The sequence below is a fragment of the Oncorhynchus gorbuscha genome, linkage group LG25 (assembly GCF_021184085.1).
Source record: "Oncorhynchus gorbuscha isolate QuinsamMale2020 ecotype Even-year linkage group LG25, OgorEven_v1.0, whole genome shotgun sequence".
NCBI classification, from domain to species: Eukaryota; Metazoa; Chordata; class Actinopteri; order Salmoniformes; family Salmonidae; genus Oncorhynchus; species Oncorhynchus gorbuscha.
In genome coordinates this window covers 44,583,538-44,603,838 of record NC_060197.1, presented here as the reverse complement: position 1 = coordinate 44,603,838, position 20,301 = coordinate 44,583,538, and the positions used below count along the sequence as shown (strand labels likewise).

The window sequence follows — 20,301 nt, the reverse complement described above, 5'->3', positions numbered from 1 at the left end:
GACAGACAGACAGACAGACAGAGATGAGAGAAAGTAGTGTAGAAAACTACCAAGAAAACAATTAGGCAACTACAAATTAAATCCATTTTGGATAACTTCCTGGACAAAACATTTCACTGTAATAGTGAAGGTGTATGTAAACTTGTATGTAAATAGTATATTTGGCCTTTCAACTTCTCTACCAAATCTAAAAATGTAGAGCAGACAACCTAAGAAAATGTTAAACATTGACAAACGGTTTGATGAAGAATCCAGAAACCTAAGAAAGAAATTGAGTGTCACGTTCTGACCTTAGTTCCTTTGTTATGTCTTTGTTTTAGTATGGTCAGGGCGTGAGTTGGGTGGGTTGTCTATGTTCTTTTTTATATAATTTGGGATTTTCTGTGTTCGGCCTGGTATGGTTCTCAATCAGAGGCAACTGTCAATCGTTGTCCCTGATTGAGAATCATACTTAGGTAGCCTGGTTTCACTTTTGAGTTGTGGGTGTTTATTTTTCCATTTCAGTGTTTGCACCATTTGGGACTGTTTCGGTTTTCATTTTGATTCTCTTGTTCTTTTGTATTTTGTATTCATTAAATAATTATGGATACATACCACGCTGCATTTTGGTCCGATCCTTGCTACTCCTCGTCAGAAGAAGAGAACGAGAATCGTTACATTGAGAAACCAATCCAACCAAAAGCCAGAAAACCCGAGCCTTCACTAAAGTGAATCACTTAAACAACACATAAATACACTATTGTGTCAAAAAAAGGGACAGCACCTCAGAAATCAGCTCAACGTAATTGAAGAATCCATAGAACACACTAAACAAACCAGGACACAAAGAGTTATCTATCTGAAATAGAGATGTATAGATAAATAAATTCTAGAATCTTTTTGGCTCTATAACAAAGAACAAACAGCAAAAACAAATACTTGATCAATTACAAACCTTAGAATCAGCTATTAAAGACTACTAGAACCCACTGGATTCCAGAACAAACTGGATTCCAGAACCCACTGGATTCTGCAATACATTGAAATACATTACAAATACACTGCAAATACAAACCCTCCAACACAAAAAGGCCTGTGGTGTTGATTGTACACCAAATGAAATGATAAAATATGCAGACCACAATATCCTATTCGCTATACATAAAGTCTTTAACATCATCCTCAGCTCTGGCATCTTCCCCAATATTTGGAACTAAGGACTGATCACCCCAATCCACAAATGTGGAGACAAATTTTATCCCAAATGACTACAGTTGTATATGCGTCAACAGCAACCTTTGGAAAATCCTAAGCAAATGTCAAATGAGCTTTTTACCAAATTACCGTATGACAGACCACGTTGTCACTCTGCACACCCTAATTGACAAACAAACGAAACAAATCAAAGTCAATGTCTTCTCATGCTTTGTCGGTCACTCTGACTGAGTTCCAGAGTTCCTCTGTAGCTTCCAGAAGGACAACCATCTCTGCAGCACTCCACCAATCAATGGCCAGACGGAAGGTACTCCTGAGTAAAAGGCACATGACAGCCCACTTGGAGTTTGCCAAAAAGCACCTAAAGGACTCTCAGACCATGAGAAACAAGATTCTCTGATCTGATAAAACCAAGATTAAACTCTTTGGCCTGAATACCAAGCGTCACGTCTGGAGAAAACCTGGCACAATCCTTACAGTGATGCATGGTGGTGGCAGCATCATGATGTGGGGATGTTTTTCAGCTGCAGGGACTGGGAGACTTGTCAGGATCGAAGGAAAGATGAACGGAGAAAAGTACAGATAGATCCTTAATGAAAACCTGCTCCAAAATGCTCAGGACCTCAGACTGGGACGAAAGTTCACATTCAAAACAGGGCAACAACACTAAGCACATCGCCAAGACAAAGCAGAAATGGCTTTGGGACATGTCTCTGAATGTTCTTGAGTGGCCCAGCCAGAGCCCGGATTTGAACCCCATCAAACATCTCTGGAGAGACCTGAAAATATCTGTGCAGCGACACTCCCCATCCAACCGGAAAGAGCTTGAGAGGATCTGCAGAATAGAATGGGAGAAACTCCCCAAATACAGGTGTGCCAAGCTTTTAGCATCTTACCCAAGAAGACTTGAGGCTGTATTCCCTGCCAAAGGTTATTTAACAAAGTACTGAGTAGAGGGTCTGAATACGGATATAAATGTGATATTTCCGTTTTTTTATTTTGAAAACATTAGCAAAAAATTGTCAACCTGTTTTTGCTTTATCATTATTGGGTATTGTGTGTAGATTGATGAGGGGGAAAACTATTTTATCCATTATAGAATAAGGCTGTGAAGTAACAAAATGTGAAAAAAGTCAAGGGGTCTGAATACTTACCGAATGCACTGTACATCAATGAATTGGGCAATTAGGACAGTCTGCAGCACCCGGACTCACCCTACTAGAATCTGAAGTCAAAAGTCAAATGTCTACTGTTTGCTGATGATCTGGTGCGCCTGTCCCCAACCAAGGGGGGCCTACAGCAGCACCTAGATCTTCTGCACAGATTGTGTCAGACCTGGGCCCGGACAGTAAAAATAATGGTGTTTGCAAAAGGTGCAGTTGCCTGGACCACAAATTCAAATTCCATCTAGACACCATAAATTTAGAGCACACAATAACTATACTTACCTTGGCCTAAGCATCAGCATTAAAGGAAGCATTAAAGGAAACTTCCACAAAGTGGTGAACGATCTGAGAGACAAGGCAAAAAGGGTCTTCTACACCATCAAAAGGAACATAAAATTCAACATCCCATTTAGGATCTGGCTAAAAATACTTTAATTGTTTATAGAATCTATTGCCCTTTCTTGTTGTGAGGTCTGGGGTCCACTCGCCAACCAAGACTTCACAAAATGGGACAAACACCAAATTGAGACTCTGCATGCAGAATTCTGCAAAAACAAATCCTCTGTGTACAACGTAAAACACCAAATAATGCATGCAGAGCAGAATTAGGCCGATACCCTGGAATTATCAATATCCCGAAAAGAGCTGTTAAATTCTAAAACCAGAGAGTACACAGTGGCAGAATACCTGAGCACTGTGACGTGCCACCTTCCGTAGGCAGACTCGGCTCTCAAGATTGACAGGCTATGTGCACACTGCCCACAAAACGAGGTGGAATCTGAGCTGCACTTCCTAACCTCCTGCCAAATGTATGACCATTTTACACACATTTTTGTCCCTCATATTACACAGACCCACACAGAATTTGAAAAAAAAAATCACATTTTGATAAACTCCCATATCAACTGGGTGAAATACCACAGTGTGCCATCACAGCAACAAGATGTGCGACACAAGAAAAGGGCAACCATTGAATAACAAACACCATTGTAAATACGACCCATATTTTTGTTTCTCTATTTTCCCCTTTTGTACTTTAACTATTTCCCATCATTATAACACTGTACATTACCCTAATATGACATTTGAAATGTCTCTATTCCTTTAAAACTTTTGTGAGTGTAATATTTACTTGTTGATTTTTTTTATTGTTTATTTCATTTTCGTTTTATGATCTTTTTCACTTGCGTTGCCAATGTAAACATCAGTTTCCCATGCCAATAAAGCCCCTTGAATTGAATTGAGAGGGAGGGATTTAGCTTGTTGTTGTTTCATGTCAGAACCTGTATCTCTTGTTCTCTGGGTTATGAGGACTAGAGGTGATAAAAGCACACAGGTTGTGCTGAAAATGGTCACACGATGATATCAAGTGTTTTAATGTGCCTCGGCAGAACTCACTACCTCTAAATGGCATGCACACACACACACGCACGCACGCACGCACGCACACACACACACACACACACACACACACACACACACACACACACACACACACACACACACACACACACACACACACACACACACACACACACACACACACACACACACACACACACACACACACACACACACACACACACACACACACACATATGATATGCTACATTTTGACTGGACAAACCCAAATCTTTTGTATGATAATGGGAATGGAAGTTAGGGAAATTAGCATTTTGGGTGCTGCTACACTGTGAATGGCAATCATTTTCTATACAACTCTAATTAAAAAGCATTATACCAGAAAAGTCCAGTGAATAACTATTTTGCAGGTGGAACAAAGGAGTAAAATCTAATAACGAGTTAAAAGTACTCTTGAGAAGCTACCCAGGAAAGGGCTGAAAATAGCAGTTGTGGACTCGAGTCACATGACTCCGACTGGACTGACTCAAGTTACGAATTTGATGATTTGAGACTGGACTTGATAGAAAATAAAATAACTTGAGACTTGACTTCGACTTGGAGTCTGAAAACTCGACTTTGATTTGAGACTGATGACTTGAAATTGTCAGTGTTTGTAATGTTTTGTCACTAATTTTGTGGCACAAGAGTCTACCGGATTACTCTACACACAACCACAAATAATTGCAACAGATTGGCGAGTGAAACGCACTCTCGGCATTCTGATTTGACCAGCAAACCGTCAATCAACACAGGCTGGGTGAGCAAGCGAACAGATTGATGATTTGCTGTACAGATGGTATCCGGTGCAACGCATATGTCAAATTGTAGGGAGAGAGGATTTCCATCAGGGGCGCAACTTTCACTGGGGACAGGGGGGACATGTCCCCCCACATTCGGAAATATAATTTCTGTCCCCCTCAGTTATATCGTTGGAATGTGATACAAAATTAGGTACTGTTGTGCTTTAGGACCTTGCGGACGCCTCCGAGCGGTCGGGTAGGCTATTTGGAGTGCTTATCCAACTGGGGAAAATAATAATAATATTATATGCATATATTATATCCCCTCACTTCTAAAACCAAAGTTGCGCCCTTGATTTCCATTAAAAAAAATATGCAGCTCCAAAAAAATGTGCTGATCACGAACTCCGCAAACTCTCCAACAACGGAGCAACAGTTACTAGCATTACTGTTCGATTGGCATGTAACAATTGCTTGACATTGATAATTTACTTATGAAGCGTGCATTTGGAATGTGTTTTTACTGTGGCGAAGTTGCACCGCAGGCCCGGCTCCCGCCAGTAGAGACTCCTTTAAAAAAATATATTGTTTAAATGTTCGCTGTTGCTTTCACACGTTTAAATGCATAGGCCCTATGTGGTAAATCTAGCCAACTATTTCTTACCATGCTCTTGAGTGGGAGCCACGTTTATAGTGCACATGAACGTTTTCAAGACTGAGAAGTTCTGTTTATTTAATTCAATGTATGGGTTCCTTTGTTCATATTTCATGGGTTATATCGGAGTTCCGTGTGTCTGTGATATCTGTCATTTTTGTTGTCTGAAATAGGAGCGCATAGGCTACGTAGCCTGCGCTCCACGCTTTTGGAGTCAGAAGAACGTTGGATAAGAGAAATGTCCTCCTCCCAGAGCGCTATAAGAACCTTGGCGTGATCCTGGACAACAAACTGTCGTTCTCAACTAACATCAAGGCGGTGGCCCGTTCCTGTAGGTTCATGCTCTACAACATTATACGACCCTGCCTCACACAGGAAGCGGCGCAGGTCCTAATCCAGGCACTTGTCATCTCCCGTCTGGATTACTGCAACTCGCTGTTGGCTGGGCTCCCTGCCTGTGCCATTAAACCCCTACAACTCATCCAGAACGCCGCAGCCCGTCTAGTGTTCAACCTTCCCAAGTTCTCTCACGTCACCCCGCTCCTCCGCTCTCTCCACTGGCTTCCAGTTGAAGCTCGCATCCGCTACAAGACCATGGTGCTTGCCTACGGAGCTGTGAGGGGAACGGCACCTCAGTACCTCCAGGCTCTGATCAGGCCCTACACCCAAATAAGGGCACTGCGTTCATCCACCTCTGGCCTGCTCGCCTCCCTACCACTGAGGAAGTACAGTTCCCGCTCAGCTCAGTCAAAACTGTTCGCTGCTCTGGCTCCCCAATGGTGGAACAAACTCCCTCACGACGCCAGGACAGCGGAGTCAATCACCACCTTCCGGAGACACCTGAAACCCCACCTCTTTAAGGAATACCTAGGATAGGATAAAGTAATCCTTCTCACCCCCCCCCTTAAAATATTTAGATGCACTATTGTAAAGTGGTTGTTCCACTGGATGTCATAAGGTGAATGCACCAATTTGTAAGTCGCTCTGGATAAGAGCGTCTGCTAAATGACTTAAATGTAAATGTAAATGTAGAAATGATTGTTCCATTGTGTTGAAATATCATTCATAATTGTTACGTCTGAATGTAACAATGGAACATGCTTTTTACATTGTAGAACCAGGTTGGGTATTGGTTGTAATTGCCAATTGGGTAGGCTAATTGTATGGTCCTGAGGGCCAGGTTCTTATGCAGGTTGTTGTTGTTTAAACTCCTGTTAGATTAGATGTGATTTCTCAAGGGGAGGTTCTATGGTCTTGTCCTCCACCTGCGTCCGTTCAGATAGGACAGGTTAGGCCTGATACAGAGGCTATTTCTTTCGGGGCTATTGCCTATGTCTATTTGATGAATCTACATGCATATTTTGTATGATATGGTGCTTTCCCCATTGGAACACCAAGACCTGTAAATAAATCGACACTCTGAGCACGTCAACCTGCCTTGCCTTCAATCAATGAATCAATGCACAGGACATCTACAAGGTCCCTATTTTACAATTGCATAGGCTAATAAAAAATGTGTTGTAGACAAAATAATGAAAATAACTGTCTGGTAGCCTCAATAAATAGACAAAGAGTTGTAGTAGAACAAGTGGTTGCATATATAGATTATTATTATTATTATTATTATTATTATTATTATTATATTATTATTACATTATTATTATATTATTATATTATTATTATTATTATTATTATATTATTATTATTATTATAGATATTATTATTATTATTATTATATATATTATTATTATTTTTATTTTATTTTTTTTTTATTTTTTTTTTATTGACTTGAAACTTGAACCCTTGTGACTGGACTTGACTTGCTCTTAGAATGCATGAGTTGGCCTTGAGAGCTGCCCTACGGGATACCACATCCTTCATGTTTGACATTAGGGAAACTTCCATTAAAAGGAAACCCTCTGAGTTCTATTAGATAGATAGCCCTGAATCCACAATATGGCGGAGGTTGAAAAGCCATAAAACGTGTTTTCTCAACTACAGGTTATGGTCAATAATATCGAAGGCTGCACTGAAATCAAACAGTACAGCTTCCCCAATCTTCTTATCAATTTATTTCAACCAATCATCAGTCATTTGTGTCAGTGTAACGGATGTGAAACGGCTAGCTTAGTTAGTGGTGCGCGCTAAATAGCGTTTCAATCGGTTACGTCACTTGCTCTGAGACCTTGAAGTAGTAGTTCCCCTTGCTCTGCAAGGGCCGCGGCTTTTGTGGAGCGATGGGTAACGATGCTTCGTGGGTGACTGTTGTTGATGTGTGCAGAAGGTCCCTGGTTTGCGCCCGGGTTATGGGCGAGGGGACGGTTTAAAATTATACTGTTACATTGATGCTGTATACTGTTACATCAGTTCAGTACATGTTGAGTTCCCTTCTCTATTAGCAGGCTGAAAGTCTGTTGTCAATTTGTTTACAGAGTGGTGACATTGTATTTCCTGAAACGGGTTCTAAGCTGACATACAGAACTGTTTTAAGATGGTCATAACATGGATCATTTAGCTATTTGATTTAGAATTTTAGGACCCCTTTAGGTATTAAAACATTTATAATATATGCCATTTAGCAGACGCTTTTATCCAAAGCGACTTACAGTCATGTGTGCATACATTCTACGTATGGGTGGTCCCGGGGATCGAACCCACTACCCTGGCGTTACAAGCACCATGCTCTACCAACTGAGCTACAGAAGGACCACATTTGAGTCCTCAACTGGCAGCTTCATTAAAAAGTACACCGCAAAACACCAGTCTCAACGTCAACAGTGAAGAGGATACTCTGGGATGCTGGCCTTCTAGGCAGAGTTGCAAAGAAAAAGCCATATCTCAGACTGGCCAATAAGAAGAAAAGATTAAGATTGTCAAAAGAACACAGACACTGGACAGAGGAACTTTGCCTAGAAGGCCAGCATCCCGGAATCACCTCTTTATTGTTGACATTGAGACTGGTGTTTTGTGGGTACTATTTAATGAGGCTGCCAGTTGAGGACTTGTGAGGCGTCTGTTTCTAAAACTAGACACTCTAATGTACTGGTCCTCTTGCTCAGATGTGCACTGGGGCCTCCCACTTCTCTTTCTATTCTGGTTAGAGCCAGTTTGCGCTGTTCTGTGAAGGGGGTAGTACACAGCGTTGTACAAGATCTTCCGTTTCTTGGCAATTTCTCGCATGGAATTGCCATCATTTGTCAGAACAAGAGTAGACTGACGAGTTTCAGAAGAAATAACTTTGTTTCTGGACATTTTGAGCCTGTAATCGAACCCACAAATGCTGATGCTCCAGATACTCAACTAGTCTATTGCTTCTTTAATCAGAACAACAGTTTTCAGCTGTGCTAACATAATTGCAAAAGTATTTTCTTATGATCAATTAGCCTTTTAAAATGATAAACTTGGATTAGCTAACACTGCGTGCCATTGGAACACAGGAGTGATGATTGCTGATAATGGGCCTCTGTACTCCTATGTAGATATTCCATTAAAAGTCAGCCGTTTCCAGCTACAATAGTCATTTACAACATTAACAATGTCTACACTGTATTTCTGATCAATTTGATTATATTTTAATGGACATATATATATATATATATATATATATATATATATATATGACATATTATAACATATTTCACCCCATCACTGGTCATCATTGGTGTGGCAACTGCCTGGTATGGCAACTGCTCGGCCTCCGACTGCAAGGCACTACAGAGGGTAGTGCGTACGGCCTAGTACATCACTGAGGCCAAGCTTCCTGCCATCCAGGACCTCTATACCAGGCGGTGTCAGAGGAAAGCCTTAAAAATTGCCAATGACTCCAGCCATCTCTGTTTATTATCTATGCATAGTCACTTTACCGCTACCTACATGTACACATTACCACAATTACCTCGACTAACCTGTGCCTCCGCATATTGAACATGACCACTCTATGGAAAGATGGTACTCTCACGAACACAATACTCTATACAGTATTATCCCACAGGTGTCACAGACTCGGTACCGGGTTTAAAAAGGAACGGAAGTATGGAGGTTGTTTTGTGCTTCCTGAGCTTTGTTATATCTCCTATATAGGACAGACACTTCAAAACCTTATTCCTTATGATACATTTTTTACTGTCTTTTTTGCCATTTATGAATGTGTTATTCAATGTGTTTCTATCGGCTATAGTAGTAAAGGCCCAATTCCATATTTTATCAAATATTTTTTTATATAAATGTTTTGATACCTAAAGGGATTTTAAAATTCCAAATCAAATAGCTAAATGATCCATGCTATTGTAACCGATGTGAAATGGGTAGCTAGTTAGCCGGTGGTGCGTGCTAATAGCGTTTCAATCGGTGACGTCACTCACTCTGAGACCTTGAAGTGGTTGTTCCCCTTGCCTTGCTTTTGTGGAGCGATGGGTAACGATGCTTCAAGGGTGACTGTTGTCGATGTGTGCAGAGGGTCCCTGGTTCAAGCCCATGTAGAGGAGAGGGACGGAAGCTATACTGTTACATTGGTGCCATGACCCGGATCACTGGTTGCTGCAGAAAAGGAAGAGGTCAAAAGGGGAGTGAGTGTAACGGATGTGAAAGGGCTAGCTAGTTAGCGGCGGCGGCGGTGGTGGTGGTGTGTGCTAATAGACGTCACTCGCTCTGAGACCTTGAAGTAGTTGTTCCCCTTGCTCTGCAAGGGCCGTGGCTTTTGTGGAGCGATGGGTTAACGATGCTTCGAGGGTGGCTGTTGTCTATGTGTGCAGCGAGTCCCTGGTTCAAGCCCAGGTAGGGGCGGAAGCAATACTGTTTGTTACACTACGACCATCTTAAAACAATTCCGTATGTCAGCTTAGAACCCATTTCACCAAATACAATGTCACCACTCTGTAAACAAATTGACAACAGACTTTTAGCCTGCTAATAGAGAAGGGCACTCCACATGTACTGCACTGACACAAATGACTGATGATTGGTTGAACTAAGTTTATAATAAAACGATTGCGGGAGCTGTACTGTTACAGCCCTGCATCCCACTGCCGGCTGGCTTGCTTCTAAAGCTAAGCAGGGTTGGTCCTAGTTAGTCCCTGGATGGAAGACCAGATGCTGCTGGAAGTGGTGTTGGAAGGCCAGCAGGAAGCACTCTTTCCTCTGGTCAAAAAAAAAATATCCAAATTTCCCAGGGCAGTGATTGGGGACATTGCCCTTTGTAGGGTGCTGTCTTTTGGATGGAACGTTAAACGGGTGTCCTGACTCTGTGTGGTCACTAAAGATCGCATTGGCACTTATTGTAGTAGTGTTAACCCTGGTGTCCTGGCTAAATTCCCAATCTGGCGCTCATACCATCACAGGCACCTAATCCACTTCGGATTGTTTCATTCCTCTCCCCAGGTTGTGGCTGTAAATGAGAATGTGTTCTCTGTCAACCTACCTGGTAAAATAAGGGTTAAAGAAATACAAATATTTCAGTGTAGCCTTTGATATTATTGACAAAAACATGTATTTTATTTTTTTATGTTTATTTTTAGATAGCTCTGAATTGTGGATTCAGAGCTATCTATCTAATAGAACTCAAGAGGGTTTTCTTTAATGGAAGTTTCTCTAATGTCACACATGCAGGGTGAAGGCCCTCTACTCTCAAGGCCCTCTACTCTCAAGGCCCTCTACTCTCAAGGCCCTCTACTCATTTCTATTTTTTACCAAGGACCTGCCACTGTCCTGCAGCCCCTAGTTTAGTCTTAGCTTGGTTATTGTCTAGTCATGTGGTCAAGTCCTGCAGCCCCTAGTTTAGTCTTAGCTTGGTTATTGTCTAGTCATGTGGTCAAGTCCTGCAGCCCCTAGTTTAGTCTTAGCTTGGTTATTGTCTAGTCATGTGGTCAAGTCCTGCAGCCTCTAGTTTAGTCTTAGCTTGGTTATTGTCTAGTCATGTGGTCAAGTCCTGCAGCCCCTAGTTTAGTCTTAGCTTGGTTATTGTCTAGTCATGTGGTCAAGTGCAGCAAAGAAAGACCTAGTTATGTTGCAGCTGGCCCAGAACAAAAAGGCAGGTCTTGCTCTTCATTGTAATCAGAGGGATAATATAAATGCTATGCACGCCAGTCTCTCTTCGCTAAGAGTTGAGTAGAGACTGACTGCATCACTTCTTCTTTTTATAAGAAACATTAATGTGTTGAAAATGCCAAATTGTTTGCATAGTCAATTTACGCTCAGCTCTGACACACACACTTAGCCCATCAGACATGCCACCATGGGTCTTTTCACAGTCCCCAATTTCCAGAACAAATTCTATAAACCATACAGTATTATACAGAGCCATTATTACATGGAACTCCCTTCCATCTCATATTGCTCAAATGAACAGCAACCCTGGTTTCATAAACAGATAAAGCAACACCTGACGGCACAACACCTCTCCCCTATTGGACCTGGATATTTTGTGTGTCTGTATCGATATGTAGACTGTGTGTGCCATTTTAAAATGTATGAAGTTCTGTCCTTGAGCTCTTCTTGTCTATTAATGTTCTGTGTTGTGTCATGTTTCATGTGGACCCCAGTAAAAGTAGCTGTTGCTTTCGCAACAGCTGATGGGGATCCTAATAAAATATAAATGAATGGCTTACTTTCTCGGGAAAAGTTCATAATACAAATGTGGTTTTATTGGTGATTTGTTGCCAGATATTTTGTTTACATAGCAGGTTACGATAATTAACGGACAGGTTATCATAATTAACGTGGCAGGTTTGGCGAATTAACGTGGCGGATTATGAAAACTAACATAGCAGGTTTGGAGCACGAGGTTAACGTTAGGAAAATAGTTAGGATTATATCCTTAATTTGTCGCCACAGATGATTTGTTTCCGTTTCAAACTACCCGTTGTAGCTGAATAGAGTAAGCCTATAGCGCCATCTAGTGGTTAAATCGGTGACGACAGTTGTTGACAAACGTAACATTGGAGCCTAAAACACTGTGGCGACAAATCAGTATCTTGTTCACTGCCAATCCAAAAGCTAGAAATATGAATGGCCCATCCCGCCAAGTAAAAAAAAAATCACAGCCAATCCAAAAGCTAGACATATGAATGGCCCATCCCGTCAACTAAAAAAAAGTTCACAGCCAATCCAAAAGCTAGACATATGAATGGCCCATCCCGCCAAGTAAAAAAAATGTTCCCAGCCAATCCAAAAGCTAGACATATGAATGGCCCATCCCGCCAAGTAAAAAAATGTTCACAGCCAATCCAAAAGCTAGACATATGAATGGCCCATCCCGCCAAGTAAAAAAATGTTCACAGCCAATCCAAAAGCTAGACATATGAATGGCCCATCCCGCCAAGTAAAAAAAAAGTTCACAGCCAATCCAAAAGCTAGACATATGAATGGCCCATCCCGCCAAGTAAAAAAATGTTCACAGCCAATCCAAAAGCTAGACATATGAATGGCCCATCCCGCCAAGTAAAAAAATGTTCACAGCCAATCCAAAAGCTAGACATATGAATGGCCCATCCCGCCAAGTAATAAAAATGTTCACAGCCAATCCAAAAGCTAGAAATATGAATGGCCCATCCGGCCAAGTAAAAAAAAAATTCACAGCCAATCCAAAAGCTAGAAATATGAATGGCCCATCCCTCCAAGTAAAAAAATGTGAAAATGCGATGCATTGCCATAAAAGGAATATACCCGCTCATGCGCAGTGGGTGCAGTTTTTGTTTGAAGTGAAGTGCTGCAGTTCGCCTTGCGGATGGAACTGCCCATTACAAACCATACTAGCTAGATACATTTTTTATTTTAAATTTTTTTATCATCTCAAATCTATGTACATGTTTTCTTGTCTCGATGCATCGGTGGAACAATGTTAGGTCATAATCATTACCCAAACGTAGAAAAGTCGCAACTCGTCAGCTATGTGGAAGATTATTTGGAATGTGTTGAATCCCTGCCTTTGGATATACAAAGAAACGTCTCTCTGCTACGAGAAATTGACTCAAAGTATCAAGGTATTGTTTTATTCTTTCGTTGTTTTTTTTGGTGGTTTTATTTAAGAGCTATGACGATAAAAAAAAATCGTATTAAAAACGAGTGCGTTGTGTTGCCCAGTGCCACAGTCACTTTAGACAGCTACAGTAACTAGCTGATGTTAATACTCCATACATTAGCAACTAGCTAACATTAGCTAGCTAGTATTAAACTCAGATGTCCCCCCCCACCCTATCCCATGGTTTTTCTTTCTGAAATATAACGTTTTGGTTCTTCTATCGAGTAGTTATTGTATGCCTTTTTTAAATTTGTTATCCATAAAACGTCTCGGAAGTGAGGTCCGAGTTGCATTGAGATTGATGAACCACAGATCAGCCATTTTGGCAAGAAGAGGTGTTTATTTGTGTCGTTTAGCGGCTTTACTTACGAGTTGGTCAAACCCTTTTTTTCCTTTTCATTTGCATGCGTTTTTATTTTTTATTTTTTAATGTTTACTATGCAAGGGATGTTGACTTTTTTTTTTTTTTGGTCGAAGGTGTTGCTTGCTAGAAAATGTTATATTCGGAGTAACGTCAACTCCGTTTAGTTAAACGGATGGTCGTGGTTGCAATCCGCCGGTGAAAATGAAAATGTCTCTTTTTGTTGTGCCAGTATCGTTACTTCGTCTGACAGTTGTACGCCCCAAGTGTTGTTGTAGTCGTGTGTGTGTGTGTGTGTGTGTGTGTGTGTGTGTGTGTGTGTGTGTGTGTGTGTGTGATCCACTTAGCATGCAGAGGGACAACCCCCTGACCAGGGCTGTCACTAGTTACCATTGTCAATATCGTACAAATTCATAACTCAAATTCGCTTTTTAGTAGTTAAGGTTAGGCATAAATGTTAGCAGCGTGGTTATGGTTTTCAAGACCAATGTAGAAACAGGCGGGGTTTATGACTTTGTGGCAACTAGTGACGACCCCTGATCAGGCAGAAAGTGTCATCACTTCCTGAATATAAACCAATGCGGAAGTAGTAAGGAATCTATCAATTCTAATATCTTCCATCTTATTACTCGTTTGTCAGATTGACGTCAGCTGATTTCAGTGCTCCTACAGTTTGCAGCAACAATAAAATGTGCATACAATTGTGCACAAAAGGGAAATTCTTAATGCATTTGCCCCCTGTTCCTACCAGGAACTTCATTGAGTATGTAAAAGTGTCCTCTGACTGACACAGCGTCGGATAGGATTGTATTCCCAATGCAAATTTCTCAACTCAATAGTAACTCCACAATTGCATTAGACACCCATCCTAACATTGAACTCTTGTCATTCTGTGTGCTTTGCAGAGGTCCTGAAGGAGGTCGACGATGTCTACGAGCGCTACCAGGGCGAGCGGGACGCGGCACAGCGTAAGAGGCTTCAGATCCAGCTGCAGCGGGCCCTCATCAGCAGCCAGGAGCTGGGCGACGAGAAGATCCATGTGGTCACCCAGATGACTGAGCTGGTAGAGAACCGTTCCCGCCAGATGGACTCCCACTCCCTCTGTCTCCAGGAGCCCAGCGAGGCCAGCGAGCGGGAACGGGTCGTCACCGAGCGGCGCTCCGGTTCCGTTCAGGAGGCGGCGGTGTCCACACCTGCGGAGCGCTCCTCCGCCCGCCGGCCGAGACGTCAGCGCAACAGCGAGAGCCGCGACGCCAACCACGCCTCAGGGAACGGAACAGTGATGGATGACCCGGTGGACGAACTGCCTATGCAGCCGCGGGAGAAGAGGTCAAAGTCTGCCAAGAAGAAGAAGCGCAAGGCCAAGCAGGAGCGAGGCGCCTCGCCTGTGGAATTCACCATCGACCCCAACGAGCCCACCTACTGCCTGTGTGAGCAGGTGTCCTACGGCGAGATGATTGGCTGCGATAACGACGCGTGCCCCATCGAGTGGTTCCACTTCTCCTGCGTGGGGCTCACCTACAAGCCCAAGGGGAAGTGGTTCTGTCCCAAGTGCAGAGGGGACAATGAAAAGACTATGGACAAAAGCCTGGATAAGAACAAAAAGGACAGGAGGTCCAGGTAGTTGTGACATGTCCTCTCTTTCCTCTCGGGAACATTGCCGAACTGAGGGTTGAGTTTGTCAAAGTAAGTCATTCAAGGTATGACTAAATGTTGTGAAGTTTTGAGAGCACAATCAAAACACTTTTTCCTCCTGCAGCGCCTACTCTTGAGTAAAGGGTTTGACCAATACTGAACTGGTGCTGTTACCATACTGGTGGACCCACACTGAAGCCTAAAGGTTATTCTGGGAAGCCAGATGTTGACTTTAAGAAGCCTAAAGCTGCCATCTACTGGGTTCTATCGTGTTACTCAACACTTGGCTGAATGGAATTAAAGTAACTCAAAAAGCATATTTTGGCTTACTGGCCATTTTGACTTGATGTAATGTACCTGAATGATGTCCTCTTTTTGTGAAAATGAATGCATTATGTTCGCCCCGTCTTTCAATTCAGTAAGTTTCATTTCTTATGCAGTTTAAAAAAATAAATATGTTCCAAATCAACAAGTCTGGATTGATTGATTTGGTCACTACCGATTGGGGCTAAATAGTTAATTGTGCTACGTTTTAATTGTATGGCAGATGGAGGGCAAGATTGCTCTGTTTCAGCCTTATGTGAAGTACTTACCTGAGCTGGGATTTGACACAATACTACACATTTTTAGGTTGTTTTATGATTTCTTGACCAACTGACCATCCTCAGGTGCAGCACTTTGATTTGCTATATGATGATGATGATGATGATGATGATGATGGGGCACCGTCAGAATGGTATGTCATGTTTGTGCTGACATTCTACATACTTTGTCAAACTAGTGTAATGGCATGTAATGTTTATTTTATATCCATTAAAACAGTTCTATTGCAGATGGGAGACCAATCCTTGTCTTTTCTTAAACGTATAAATGTACACATTTCACATTCTACTTATCAGGTCATCCTGTTCGAAGGCTGAAGTGTCTCGGTAAGTCGGGATATCTCCAAATACTCATAACATGAAGTTCCTGAACAAACTCTACTCCAGTCCTACGTGTGTCTGACTGTCCTTTTCGTCTTCGTCCTCGCTACTACTGGACTCCGAGAACACGTCTTCGTCCCTGGAGCCGGTTGCCACGGCGACCCCCTGTGACGTCAGCCTGACTGCGACGAGGGCGGGGCTGTGGCTAAGGCCCAACAGTAGGGTGCTACTGTTGTCTCCTCCAAGGAGGGTCAGACACTGGACGTGGGCATCAGGGGAAAGGACAGAGAGGACGTTGCAGGCCTCCAAGTCCCATAGGCTCAGCTCACCTGTGTGAATAAAACAGCATGAATTGTCACTTTACTATAACCTGTGTGACACTATAACTCACTCTACTTTCTCTTGAGTGTAAACACACATTCTATCAGTTGTTTGTGAACACCCTGTTCCACTCCCCACTATCCCTTACCGATGCGCTCAAATATAGTGGCACCCTTGCACTTGTCAATGTAAAAGTTGTTTTCTCTTTTCAAAACTGGTTGAATGGCACCTGCAACTTACCACAAGTAGGGTCAATTACAGTTGTCGAGGATGACTTTCCTCCAGGCAAACGTATCTGAATTTGGGATAATTTAGTCCAGATCATTTTTTAAAACTTTGAAGTGAGTTTAAATATTTGTTTTGAGTCCTGTGCATGTTTTTTTCACATATATTTTGAGAAGAAATCGTGACTTGTGCAAGGTTGCCAATATCTTTGTGCACAGAGAAACCTAATTATCTCACTTTTCTATAAAAGGGAAAGATAGCTGAAAATCTAAAGTGGTCTCTGTCCTACCTGCTAGTAGAATGGCTTTGGCTCCTCCCTCAGTGATATAAAGCTGGTTGGATCCTCCTAGCCTCAGGCTGGCGTAGCCAGAGATAGTCTTGTGATTTCTCCTGAAGGGATCCCACACTTTAAGCCTAATCGGGAGAAGAGGTAAGCATGAGCCTTCTCATTGTGACAGACCATAAAGGCATGAGCCATATGTTTAGATATGGAACTTAAATGACTCGGAGATGTTATGAGTGACGTGTCATTTTGAAACTTATTACTTGTTACATCCGCTGATCCCAAAGGCGACTCTGCTGGCATCATCTGTGATTGCCACACAACAGACTCTTGGCTCGTTCTTCAATCTTTTCCTCACCTTTCACAAGTGTAAAAAAAAAATACAATAATCTTTATACTGTACACTCAGAAGAAAAGGTTATATCTAGAACCCGTTGAAGAACCCTTTTTGGTTCCACGTACAACCCTTTCCACAGATGGTTAAACACGGAACTCAAAAGGGTTCTACCTAGAATAAAAAAGGTTCTCCTATGGGGACAGCCGATGAACCCTTTTGTAACCCTTTTCTCTAAGAATGTACATACCGTGCCTTTCTGAAGGTCCCAGAGGGTGAGGTAAGGTATATGCTGAGCTTGGCTGTAGTTGGCCAGCACCAGGTGTCCCCCGGGGTGTGTGAGGGCGGCGGTGTGGAGGATCAGCAGGGACGTCCTATCCTCCAGGGTGTGGAGGTGGTCCTGGGACCCCACGCTGAAAACGTTGAGGTGGTGGGAGAAATAGGAGCACACCACCACCTGGTAGTGAGGGGATCAGGGGAATGAAGATACATCACGACACAAACACACATTTTACCTGTTGATCCCCACTGAGAAGGTACTGGTCTATGGAGTTGTATTTCTCCCTGTCTAGACTGCGCTGCTCCTCCTTCTCCCTCTGATCCTCCTTCTCCAGCCTCCTACACTTAGCAGAGTGGCTCTCTGTCCGCCTGTCCCAGGGCATCACTAGAGCTGGAGGAAACAGTTACCAAATAGTAGTGAAATAGCTTAGCTAGATCCCCGTGCACAACTTTTCTGGTATTGGTCTCTGGTATTGTTACCTGTGGTCTCATTTGGTGGTATCTGGGACTGTCTGTCTCTGACGGTGCTGCTGGACAGGAGAGACTCTGTGTGGGATGCTTTCATCCTCCCTTTGATATACCCAGACTCCAGGTCCCACAAAATCAGATGGTTCCTGTACCTCCCAACAGTCCCAAATGAAACAGGTCATGATCGCTGTACCTCCCAACAGTCCCAAATGAAACAGGTCATGATCCCTGTACCTCCCAACAGTCCCAAATAAAACAGGTCATGATCCCTGTACCTCCCAACAGTCCCAAATGAAACAGGTCATGATCCCTGTACCTACCAACAGTCCCAAATAAAACAGGTCAGGTGTGGTGTTTCAGGAAGTGGACTAAGTTAGCTGGTGCTTGTTTCAAGTAACCGAATCGCTCTCACCTCGTCTCAGACAGACCCAGAAGTAGCTGCCCCTCCAGAAGCCTGTATTCGTGTCGGGGACAGGGGACGATGTAGAGACCAGACTGTCTCCTCACGTAGCTTCTCTTGATCAGGTCATAGACCAGTAGAGTCTACGGTGTCAAGTGAAACAGAAGATGAATGACTAGACGTTTAGCTCAGTGGGCTAACACAGTCTTGTTGCATGTAGGAGACCCGGGCTAAAACCTATAGGCCAGGGATCATCAACTAGATTCAGACGCAGGCCGTTTTTTTTCTAGAGTGGATGGACGGATGATTACAAATTGTAGACGGCAAATTGAAGCCCAAACAGATTTAATGTTTGACTAAAACATAATCGTTTCAAATCTTGATTACATTTGTATAAGATCACGTTTCTCTCTTATACATGGGAATACTTGGGAACAGATTTCTTAAATTAAAATAATTTGGGAGCTGATTTCCTAGTGTTTTCAGTCTACTATGTCCAACAATAAATATATATATATTATTATTTTTTGCTCAGAAAATATGGGGGGCCAAATAAAACCACGCCATTTGGGGGAACCCTGCTATAAGCAGTCACATGAACATATGTCACTACAAGTATGCTACTGTCAACTCATGAGATGACTTCAAGTGTAACCGTGAAATGAAAGAACAGTGTAGATCAGAGTGGATTCAGTATGGATCCCAGGCTAACTGATACATGAAGTATGGATCCCAGGCTAACTGATACATGAAGTATGGATCCCAGGCTAACTGATACATGAAGTAGGGATCCCAGGCTAACTGATACATGAAGTATGGATCCCAGGCTAACTGATACATGAAGTATGGATCCCAGGCTAACTGATACATGAAGTAGGGATCCCAGGCTAACTGATACATGAAGTAGGGATCCCAGGCTAATTGATACATGAAGTAGGGATCCCAGGCTAACTGATACATGAAGTAGGGATCCCAGGCTAACTGATACATGAAGTAGGGATCCCAGGCTAACTGATACATGAAGTAGGGATCCCAGGCTAATTGATACATGAAGTAGGGATCCCAGGCTAACTGATACATGAAGTAGGGATCCCCAGGATCCCTAATTGATACATGAAGTAGGGATCCCAGGCTAACTGATACATGAAGTAGGGATCCCAGGCTAACTGATACATGAAGTATGGATCCCAGGCTAACTGATACATGAAGTAGGGATCCCAGGCTAATTGATACATGAAGTAGGGATCCCAGGCTAACTGATACATGAAGTAGGGATCCCAGGCTAACTGATACATGAAGTACGGAAGCCGGTGACCTGGAATATGGGTGAGGGGGTGTCTGTGAAGGTGGCCGTCCCTCTGTCTGTCAGGATGTACAGCTTCAGGTCGTGGGCTAAGGCCACGTCGGTGTTGCCATAGAGACCGTGCTCCACTCTGACAGGTCGACCTCTGAACCTGGATCTGGCCAGGTTCCAGACCCGTACCGTGCCAGGCCGTAGGGACTTGCACACCGCGTAGCTGTCACCGGAGGGAGAAGAGACCCAGGGAAGAGCAAGGCAATCAAAGCAGATGCATATGAGGGTGCATCTCAATAATATAAAGTGGCTTCCTTCCTCCTTGTCTCATCTCCTTCAACTGGCAATGATGTGAAAGAGCTGGGCAGCAGGAGCAAATCCCCAGTGGGTATGTACACTTCTCAACTATGCTGTGTAAATAGAACAGTGAATATGGAGGAGGAGGAGGAGGAGGATAGCAATTTAGCCTATTGAGATGACGTTAAAAGAAACCAATAATGTCTGAATATTTAAAATACTATTATCAGTACTATTTAAACAATACAGCAAATAGAACAGAGAATACTAATCCTGATATTATTGAGATAATAATAGTACTGTAAATA

General features: G+C 42.8%; 2 protein-coding genes across 3 annotated transcripts in view; one reads left to right on the top strand and one right to left on the bottom strand.

The window, feature by feature from the left end:
- Nucleotides 1-12,823: 12,823 nt before the first annotated feature.
- On the top strand, nucleotides 12,824-16,003 carry LOC124013977 (inhibitor of growth protein 2-like). Of its 2 annotated transcripts, XM_046328593.1 has the most exons (3): nucleotides 12,824-13,135; nucleotides 14,440-15,025; nucleotides 15,074-16,003. In XM_046328593.1, the coding sequence occupies exons 1-3, from the start codon at nucleotides 12,991-12,993 to the stop codon at nucleotides 15,156-15,158; spliced, it is 816 nt and encodes a 271-aa protein (XP_046184549.1). In that variant the 5' UTR covers nucleotides 12,824-12,990; the 3' UTR covers nucleotides 15,159-16,003. The 2 variants fall into 2 exon arrangements, with proteins under 2 accessions (XP_046184549.1, XP_046184548.1); XM_046328592.1 differs by having other exon boundaries at nucleotides 14,440-16,003.
- LOC124013976 overlaps nucleotides 15,960-20,301 on the bottom strand; it is a 32,815-nt gene continuing 28,473 nt past the window's right edge. Inside the window, exons 25-32 of the mRNA XM_046328591.1 lie at nucleotides 19,718-19,919; nucleotides 18,415-18,545; nucleotides 18,015-18,148; nucleotides 17,771-17,925; nucleotides 17,506-17,712; nucleotides 17,185-17,279; nucleotides 16,928-17,052; nucleotides 15,960-16,421 (exon numbers count right to left, since the gene is read on the bottom strand). Of these exons, the coding sequence (XP_046184547.1) occupies nucleotides 16,150-16,421; nucleotides 16,928-17,052; nucleotides 17,185-17,279; nucleotides 17,506-17,712; nucleotides 17,771-17,925; nucleotides 18,015-18,148; nucleotides 18,415-18,545; nucleotides 19,718-19,919 (1,321 nt within the window). The 3' untranslated portion in view covers nucleotides 15,960-16,149. The remainder of the gene's footprint in view (nucleotides 16,422-16,927; nucleotides 17,053-17,184; nucleotides 17,280-17,505; nucleotides 17,713-17,770; nucleotides 17,926-18,014; nucleotides 18,149-18,414; nucleotides 18,546-19,717; nucleotides 19,920-20,301) is intronic.

Bases quoted from the DNA above. Each gene is read 5' to 3' on its own strand.
- LOC124013977 (XM_046328592.1), top strand. From the start codon at position 12,991: ATGTTAGGTCATAATCATTACCCAAACGTAGAAAAGTCGCAACTCGTC. The intron at 13,136-14,439 runs GTATTGTTTTAT...TGTGCTTTGCAG, and splicing joins AATTGACTCAAAGTATCAAG to AGGTCCTGAAGGAGGTCGAC.